The sequence below is a fragment of the Phycodurus eques genome, chromosome 6 (assembly GCF_024500275.1).
Source record: "Phycodurus eques isolate BA_2022a chromosome 6, UOR_Pequ_1.1, whole genome shotgun sequence".
Classification (NCBI taxonomy): Eukaryota; Metazoa; Chordata; class Actinopteri; order Syngnathiformes; family Syngnathidae; genus Phycodurus; species Phycodurus eques.
This window is the reverse complement of record NC_084530.1, coordinates 30,438,794-30,448,376: the sequence shown is the minus strand read 5'-3', so window position 1 is coordinate 30,448,376 and position 9,583 is coordinate 30,438,794. Positions and strand designations below refer to the sequence as shown.

The window sequence follows — 9,583 nt, the reverse complement described above, 5'->3', positions numbered from 1 at the left end:
TCAAACCTAAATGAAGCAGCAGCCCATATTAGTATTTTTTTTATCGAAAAGTTGTTCATGGGAAAATATCACATACGACTAAATTTCTTTTTTTTTTTTTTTTTTTTAATTCCCTGTGCATGTACAACTGAATGGACAATACATTCAACAAAAACTTGGTCCTCTTAACACAAAAAACCCTGACAGTTTGCAAAAAAATGCATAAGGCAGCAACAGGAATAATCAATTTTGGCCTTTTTCTGTTGATGCTAAAGCTAAGAATACATTTTCTTACGTAACAGACATCACTACTTTGGCGCTTGAATGAAGAAGTTCAACATGAGCGACACAAACAAAGAGGTCTATCACTACTAACCAGTTATTTTTGATTGTAGACAATAAGAATCCAAAGAAATCAAGAGAATAGCCCATGTTTACAAGAAGAGCATCACACAAACAAGCATGAAAAGTTATTCATTATGTGACTTATGTTGGTAAACAGTTCAACTGGAGCTGGTTCACACAATTCATTCAACAATTGTTGTGAACTAAAATTCACATTTGTTCCCATGAGTTTTGCTATTTTAAAAAAAAAAAAAAAAAAAAAAAAAAAAACTTAAAAATCAGTAAAAAATATAGGGAAATATTATATTAAAACATTTTGTGGCTGAATATAGCACTTTCATGTTTTCTAACTGTTTTAGAGTGTGTTTCAGATACTTTTTAGAGCGCTTTTGATGTTTCAAATTCAGTTCTCGTAGGAACACATTCATGATAATGACTCCAGTACAAATAAGGTGCTGAACAGGAATAATTGTGTGATTCTCACAGTGTTCAGTGATACAAAAAAGAACAACAGCTTTTTTCAAATAAAGTTCCACCCCCATTTCAGTTCACTTACGTAACACTGCACGAATATGATTTCGACCAAACAAGTCCGCTCCTATTTACAACCTGCCAGACTTCTGGCATCTTTAATAAGGTTCCGTGATTTGAACGTTGGACAAGCAACAAGCAGCCTTGGATGATTAGTCAATCGGTCACATTCATTAACACATAATTGGCGCAAAAGCACGAAAGGTCAATGTTTCTCTCTCTCTTTTTTTTTTTAAAGGTCACAAAAGTGGGCTGAATAGAACACTTCAAATCGCCCACCTTAAAAGTTATATAATTTAAAAAGCGAATCACTCTTATTTGCTAGAAAAGCAATGATTTGTCAGTGTAACACATGCACAATGTGAGTCGCATAAGACACGTTTAAAAGCGCTGAATGAAGTACACTAAACGAATACGCTGACTTTATCGGCGAGAGGAAAAACAAAGAAACAAACAAAATTGCTATCTTGATCCACAAATGCTCGATATTTAAATTTCTGAAATCTTGCCGGATGGCAGTTTTCTTTCACGCAACGCTGACCTCGCTTTACTTTCATTCCCCGTCAGTAACAATTAAGGCTAGAGAGTCTAGTCATCCTTCGAAATGCAAAATAAAGGGCATTTTGCCTTTTCCAGTGAACTGTGATAATATTTCCTAAACTAAAGGCTGGATGCAAGATACCACACTTTTTACCGGACAGGTGCACTTCTGTGGTAGCCAAGGGTTAAAGTCCCATCAGCAAATTCAAAAGTCAAAGGCGCAAATCCATCCCCTCGGCCCTCGAGTTGGGGTTCAGTTGATTTAATCGATGACGTAATTCACCGTTTGCTCAAGTCTCTGGGTTGCACGTAAAGCTCCACTACGTATCAACACCGTGTAACTTAATAGGCCAATAAACATGACATTTCACCAGACATGCTTTGACATTATCATGTCCTTAGCTAACTTAGTTGAAGACAAAACTGGCCACCACCATTCTCGGTGCTCCGGGATTAAGACTGGCTTCGAGCATCCTTCGTGGGAACGACACACGCTATTAGAGGAGGGCGTTGGACATGTTGCTGTTCTGCCAGCGAAGACAGGTGGTCTTTGAATGCTTGTAGAGGTGTGACGATTGGCTGAAACGTTTGCCGCACTTGAGGCACGCGTAGGGCTTCTCTCCCGTGTGCACTCGGATGTGTTTCTTGCAGTCGGTCAGCGTCAGGAAGGTTTTACAGCAGATCTTGCAGGCGTATTTGCGCGCGCCCTCCACCACCAAGACGTTGTGCTCCGACAAAGCCTTCTTGCACTTGGACAGCACGTCCGCAGAGGCTCGAGTCAGCTGAGGCGGGAGGGAGGTGGGCCTACCGCCCGCCACGTCGTACCCCGAAGACTCGCTGAGGAGCATGGGGCGCACCAGGCTGGACGAGGAAGAGGCGGAGTCCTGGGGGGCGCCGCCCTCGTCCCGCCCCACGCTGTCGCTGATCTTTGGGGCCATGCGCCTGAAGCCGGGGTAGCTCAGGACGGTGGGCGTGGCTCCACTGGCACCCCGTGGAGGTCGCTCCACGGAGTGGAACCCCAGGTTGGAGCGCTGGAAGTCCAAACCAAATGGATCAACTCCTCCACACCCTCCACTACCCCTACTTCCTCCGGCGTTCCCATAAGTGTCACGAAGGGGATGAAGGAAGAGGGAATCAGCCTGTAAGTTGTTTCCGAAACGGGTGCGGCCTTCACTGCTGCCTGGACTGGACTGTAGCAAAGTGGATGGGGCAGAACCGGACGGTCCAGAAGCCTCTTGCCTCAACAGGAAGTTATGAGCAACAGCATCACCAGTGGTGGTGTTGGGAAGATCATCCTCTCCACCCATCAAGACCCCGGTGCCGCTCCCAAAATTCTTTGGGCCGACGAAGCTGGAAATAGTAAAATCAGGTTTGCCGTTTAAGGCGTTACTACAAGCAAAGCCTCCCCCGCCTCCTCCCATGCCGCTCTTGAGCAGAAGCTGGGAGCCGGACCGCAGCAGCGAGTCGGAGCTGGGCTGCGGTTCCGAGGCGAAGCTGCGGTCGCTGCTCTCGGGACTCGGCTCCACTTTCTCCTCTTCCTCCTGGCTCGCCGGCTCGGCCGGGTCGCTGCCTTCAGCCTGCGACGTCACGTCGCTGATTTCGTCCGCGGGCTCGGGCGAGCTCAGCGGCTCTTGTTTGACCAGAACCTGAGGGAGACCAGACGAGCAGTGGACATTCACGTGAAAGGAAATCTTCTCAATCACCATTTTACAGCTTATTACAAATATATGTCAGTGATGTAGCTATAGCACATACATACATACATAGATACAGCGTACCTTAAGACTTTTATCAGAGTTAAAAACTTTTTTTTTTTTTTTTTTTTGGAGTGGAAATTTCTGAAAATGAGACCTGGTCGTCTGTCAAAAAAAAAAAGTAAAGTGAAGCAAATTTATTTATATATACTTACATATTTATATATATTGCACATTTTCTACACAAGGTAACTCAATGTGCTTTACACGATTAAAAGAATTTAAAAAGACAAATGTGTGTGCACATGCATTTACGATTTGAATACTGTACATCTGATTGAAGTGAAAAGAAAACAAAAATCTATTCATTGCTAATTTTAAGTATTGTTTTTAAAGGTCCCTGGTGGCCCTGTAAATTGACAGAAAATTCCAATTCTTTGAAACGGGAGCCTTTATTGGTCCTTCTGAACAAACAAACAAAATATTTTTTTCAAATATCAATTCCCATACATGAGTTTCAATTTGTACCATATTTGATACATCGGGTAACAATGCTCGAAGATTCTTTTTTCTTGAACAGCCAACAACATAAAACACAAACAAATCCAACGAATTGGTAATTCCAAACATCCATCCATCCATCCATTTTCTGTACCGCTTGATCCTGGAGCCGATCCCAGCTAACTTCGGGCGAGAGGCGGGGTACACCCTGAAATGGTCGCCAGACAATCGCAGGGCACATCGAACCAAACGACCATTCGCACTCACATTCACACCTACGGGCAATTTGGAGTCTCCAATCAACCTGGCTCGCATGTTTCTGGGATGTGGGAGGCAAGCGGAGTGCCCGGAGAAAAGCCACGCAGGCACGGGGAGAACATGCAAATGCCACACAGGCGAGGCTGGGATTTGAACCCCGGTCCTGAGAACTGTGAGGCAGATGTGCTAACCAGTCGCCCACCGTGCCGCCTAATTCCAAACATAAAAAGGCAATGAGAAAATCAGGGTGGAAGTCTGGAAGACATAACATTTCAGTTCTTTTTAGTCATTTTGCAGTTCACAAGCTTTTTATTTTGCATGGCGGTAGGCCTGAAAACAGTTTCTGCCCTTGTTCACACAAAGATGCACTCTGCATCTCTCACAGTACACGTGGGCAAAGTGGCCTAGGCAGTGTCTCTGTCGGGTTTCCCATGTTGGGAAATGATCAAGGCCGCTTCTGTGATTTTCCTCTTGCGGGGAGGGGTTGGCGGTGCTTCTGGAGAGGACAGTGGTCTGCCACACTTTTTGACCTTTCCTGCGCTCGTGAGGGCGGTGCCAACAGAAGCCTGAAACCTTCGCAGGGACAGGGGTTTCTGCCTGGGCTGCAGTTTCTCCAGGTCTCTTCTGTAGCGGATGCATCCATTGATTACGGCCACTGTAACGGTGTGCCACCAAATGTAGACGTACCATCTTCGGGATCTGAAGCTGAACTTGTACAGTGCAGATAGCATCTCAAGAAGGTCAACGCCTCCCATGAACCTCTTTGTATGTGTCAACGATGTCTGGTCTGGGAACCATGACGTAGGTTTTGGCTTTCCGATCCCAACGCTTCACACTGCCCAGTGGTTCAATGCCAACAAAAGAAGAGAGCAGTTTCACTGCTTTGTTGTCATACCATCTCACGATACTGTTATCTTCCTGGTTTACTCTGAAATCCAGAGACCCTCTTCCCTTTGTCTTCAGTTCCTTCTCATCCATCAGTTGACAGTTCTTCACCCTGTTCATTCTGACTGTGCCTATGAAGTAGATTCCTCTTTGTTTCAAGTGCTCCACCAATGGAACTGATGGAAAGATTTTTGATTTTTTTCCTGCTGGAAGGGTTGAGGTCATTTTCAGGACAACATCTCCTGTAGCACCAAGATCACATTTCTCTTTGTGGGGGTTTTCGTCAACAGCGTGACATTCTTCAGGAGGTATGCAAAGAAAGCGTTGGCGTAGTTTCTCTAACCATGGCCTGAGTTTCCACACTTTATCTTTTTTTGCATCTTCACACACGTTGAGGTTGTCCTGAAAGTGAATCAGCACCACCAAATTCAGGAATCGACCCAGTGACATCACGTCACAAACTCGGGGGTACCTCGTCTCCATCTCCCAGTAAGCTCGTGCGTTGGGCATCTGTACTAACCTCATGTGCATGTACATACCCAGAACTTGCTCCATTTCTTGGGCATTTGTGTTCACTGACTTTCCATTTTTCTGCCCAAGTTTGTTTCTTCTGCAATTTCCTGTAGCATTTCCTCAGTCACAAAATCTTTGAAATACTTATATGATGTCCAGTCAAGCCTCTCTTCGGAGTCTTTCTCAATACATTCCACAAACGCAACAGATGGAGGTTCAAACTGTTTTCTTTTCCACCGATACTCCTTCCTTTTCACTTTGCCCCTTGCCGACTGCTTTGGGTTTTTGTCCTTTTGTTTTATTGTGTCCTCTTCTGGAACTTCTGGGCCTTGGTCATCATCACTATCTGGGTTTTCCCCAATCCTTGCAGTAGGAGTCCCTTCCTCCTCATCATCATCATCATCTTCACCGAACTGGCTCTACGTCACTTATATTCCCATCCAGAATCCTCTTCAGAGCATCTTCAGCACTGTATTTTTTTGGCCATCTAAAAACACACACAAAAAAAAGATTGTGTATTTTTTCCTTGAACTGGTCTGTTTTTTTTTGGGTGAAAATCAGTAAGCAAAAGAAAGTTACTAGCAGTCGTACAACACCCAACTAGTCATCAATCTTCGTGATACAGCAAGATGTTCAAAATGTACCAAATGTCATTTCAACATTTAATTAGTTGACTTGAAAAAAAAATAAATTAATGTTTATTGCTTGGTGTTATGTATAATGCATGAAATACAATAAAATGACAATATCAAATTTGATACATTATTGCATCGACCCGGTAATTGTTCCTATTGATGTTTCACCAAAAATGTGAATGTTTTTCTTACCTTAATTTTTTCAGAATTGACAAAGTTCTTCTGGAGAAACCACCCGTGTCTCGTTCCTTCGTAACGGCGATCTTGTAGCATCGCTGGAAACCCCTCTCGTGGGCAAATTACTGCCCCCGGTGGATTATCCGTGCACTGCATGTACCTAAATTGTATACATCGGGGTTTTCATGGAAAAAATTGTCACACTGCTCACGAGGAAGGCTCAAAAACTCATGTACCACATGATACGTTCGGCGTTATTGAAGTACTCGGTTGAGTTCTTAGGCCTTCTCAATCACAAGTTCACGCGTCACAAGGGACTGCAATTCAAATTATGCTCTTGATCCAAATTAGAACAATTTACCACGGAATTGATTGTCCAATTAAAACGCTGTGGACTTTATCATCACGCAAGCACACATTTTATAGAGGCTTTGTCGTCAATGTCTGCTTGGTTCATTATGATTCCTTCCTATCTCACTGCAATCGCAATTCACGGTAAGTTTAGGTCGTGGTTAGGAACTACGTTTTTAATCAGAGTCTTGATCTGAACAATCCTCTGCACTCGACCACAAAACGTACCTTCTGTTCTGCCTCCTCCTCTTCCTCGCTTCCCGATTTGATCTTGACTCTGTTGGTCTTGCGGTCGTCATCCTCCATGTCCTCCTCCTTGCCCACCCCTCCCTGCGTCATCCCCGCGGCGTCCCCCTCACACCGCCCGCCGTCCGACTGGCTCGGCATCTGAGGATCGTCCTGAGGGGCGCGTAGCATGCTCGCGTCCAGTTTGGAGTCGTCCCCCATCTTGTGGGAGTCCGGCGAGAGGAGCGCTCCTTCCACTCGGTCTGCGTTCCCCCCCTCTTCCGAAAGTAATCCCAAGTTCGGGGCAGACGGCCGCTGCCTCTGTCTGGGCCTCTCCTCCGATAGGCCCGGTGAGGCTTTGCGCTTGTGGAAGCGGCGAATAGGGAACGAGTCTCTCTGTTCCGCCGCTCTGCCGCCCAAGCCGTCGTCCTCCATGCCGCCTAAAGCGGAGCTCACCAAGCTAAGGCCGAGCTGCTGCAGCAAGAAGGAGCGCTGCAACTTTGAGGTGGCGGCAGTTGCGGCCAGGTTAGCATCGGCGGCTAAAGCGGGGTTCACCAAAGCTGCCGCGTGCTGCCTGTGCCTCTGCTGCTCTTGCTGGCGGTGAGGCGGGGCTCTGTCACCCGAAGGGGACATGGGCAGGGTTCGTGTGGTCAGGTAGTGTTTGCAGGCTTTGACCACATTGTTGAGGTGCAGATGGGAGGCGGCCAGCAGGACGTCCATCACGTTGCTCTCCCCCAGCATTAGCGTGGACGTGTACATCATGTCCACCAGGGCGGCAAACGCCTCCGCTGTCACCACCTGCAAACGCACGACATGTCGTTGGCTTGCCTGGAACCGGCAAAGTCGGATGCCTGAAAGCTCAAATTCTCAAGAGAAATACGCCTTCAACGTCATCCAAATGTTGGACATAAAACTGTTACCGTAACCTAAGTAGACCTCAATTTAGCAATCTTGAAAGGAAGAATTCGGCACGTTTTGCTTTATGCTGAGGAATGTGCAGTAGGTTTCTACTTTCTGCGTCCATCCCCGCTGATAGGACTGTCAACCATTTCTATGGGTTTACTTTTTGTGGGAAAAGGACTTGAATTTTGGATATTCTGTGACCAGCGTCGTTGAAAGTGAACTCGGTCGACAGCCTTGCGATGGAACGCGGCGCTACCGCAGTACGTACCACGGGGGTTCTCACCTCGCTGTCCAGCTGGATCATATTCATGCCGCCGTCCCCGTCTGCGACCGTGAACAAGGCTCTGAAGTGGGTGCTGCAGGCTGCCAGCACGGAGCGATGGGCCTTGAAATGTCGGGCGCCCACCGCGATGACACAATCGCACAGCTGACCGTGCATCCTCTGATAGTTGAGCTGCCGGAAGATCTGCTCAAAGTGGCTCGGAAAGTCCATAGTCCTCCTGACGATAAGATATCAACAGGTTAATGGAGTGAGCCAATCCGGTCAGCTTAATTTAGTGTTGTCTTGTTTGAAAGTCAGTCACCATTTGTCAAATGCAAATGGGAGGCACTTTTTTTCCCCATCACTTTCAAGCCCAGAGTTACATATTTGATGATTACATTCATACATGCTGTACCTATACGCACTCAAAATGTAAAATGCACCAGTGGATGAATACTCAAAAAGACGACTTGACCATTTGCAGTTCAATCTCCTCAAGTGTGACGGCCAAGCGCCCCGATACTTGTCCTCATATATGGCAATATAACCCACAAAAGGCACGTGGCCATTCCAGATGAGTCTTATTCGGTATAAACTGCACCTGACAGCATCAGTTGGACGACAGCTTTGTCGCAGGAGTGCCGATGCTTTAAAGGCGCGACAGCTAGCGAGTCCGTTGTGGTGCGCGCGCACGCACACGCACAGGGGGGGGGGGAGAGAGAGAGAGAGAGAGAGAGAGAGAGAGAGAGAGAGAGAGAGAGAGAGAGAGAGAGAGAGAGAGAGAGAGAGAGAGAGAGAGAGAGAGAGAGAGAACTGCTCAGTTTAGCGACAGACACAGCGAACATTGCATGTGACGCGAGGTATATTTTCAAGTACCGGCTGGCACAGTCAAAGGCTGGATGAAACAGCAGCAGCACAATTGGGGCCCTGGCGAGGCTAAAGTTAGCTGGCTAATTGCCCGGCTAATTGTCAACACAATGACGGGAGGAGAAGCATTCAGTCAGCCGCCTCGATGCGTCTCGGAGAGTTCAATGTCGCCCAAGCTGCTTCCAAGATCTTTGCCGGTCCGCCGCGATCCACGTCCCCCCCCCCCCCCGGGATTTGATTTGGCTCGTAGCGAAAAGGCAGCCTGCCTTCCTGCCTTGTGGGGGCGAGAGAGCCAAGTGGCTCTTGTTCACGATTACGTCCTCGGCGGCTCGTAGTTTCGCCCAGGCGGACTCTTACACAAACCAGCTACTCTTAAAACAGATCGCTACGGACCTGTGTATTCTAAAATCAAGTATGCACTCATTCTACTTCATTGTCCTACTCAGACGGATTTTCCCAACCAGACTCGCAGGGCGGCGCTGTGCTCATTGACCTCGCTGAGGCAATTGTGTCTGTCTGCAGCCGCACTTCAGCGATCGACCGCTAGGTGTCACTACTGTCGCACACAACCACAGGAATGGGCACAAAGATGACAGGCGTGAGCAAGAAATGTTCCACCATTTAATTGAAACACATTCGGGGACTGTATTGTTTTAATATATGTATTATTCATACAATTACATTGATGTAAAAAAATATATTTTAACCCAAATATCAGCACGGTAATTTGCAGAGGTGGCAAAAAGCCGAGAATTCGTCACCCGGAAACCTCTCGCCCAAAGGTATGAAGTCTAGATTAGCCAGGGTCCTGTAGCAGCCCGGCTAACCAACGTGCCTACGTGGCGGCCATGTTGGAGAGGTCGTCGTTCCCATCGAAGGCAATGACATTGATCGGAACTTGCTCATTTCTCAACTGA

At 46.9% G+C, this 9,583-nt stretch overlaps 1 protein-coding gene across 3 annotated transcripts; it reads right to left on the bottom strand.

The window, feature by feature from the left end:
* Window positions 1-117: 117 nt before the first annotated feature.
* On the bottom strand, window positions 118-9,134 carry LOC133403806 (zinc finger and BTB domain-containing protein 5). 3 transcript variants are annotated; one of them, XM_061679090.1, is made up of 4 exons: window positions 8,225-9,134; window positions 7,821-8,037; window positions 6,638-7,432; window positions 118-3,041 (listed from the first exon to the last, which is right to left on the bottom strand). In XM_061679090.1, the coding sequence occupies exons 2-4, from the start codon at window positions 8,028-8,030 to the stop codon at window positions 1,893-1,895; spliced, it is 2,154 nt and encodes a 717-aa protein (XP_061535074.1). In that variant the 5' UTR covers window positions 8,031-8,037; window positions 8,225-9,134; the 3' UTR covers window positions 118-1,892. The 3 variants fall into 3 exon arrangements, with proteins under 3 accessions (XP_061535074.1, XP_061535075.1, XP_061535076.1); XM_061679091.1 differs by having other exon boundaries at window positions 8,275-9,134; XM_061679092.1 differs by having other exon boundaries at window positions 8,401-9,134.
* Window positions 9,135-9,583: the final 449 nt, after the last annotated feature.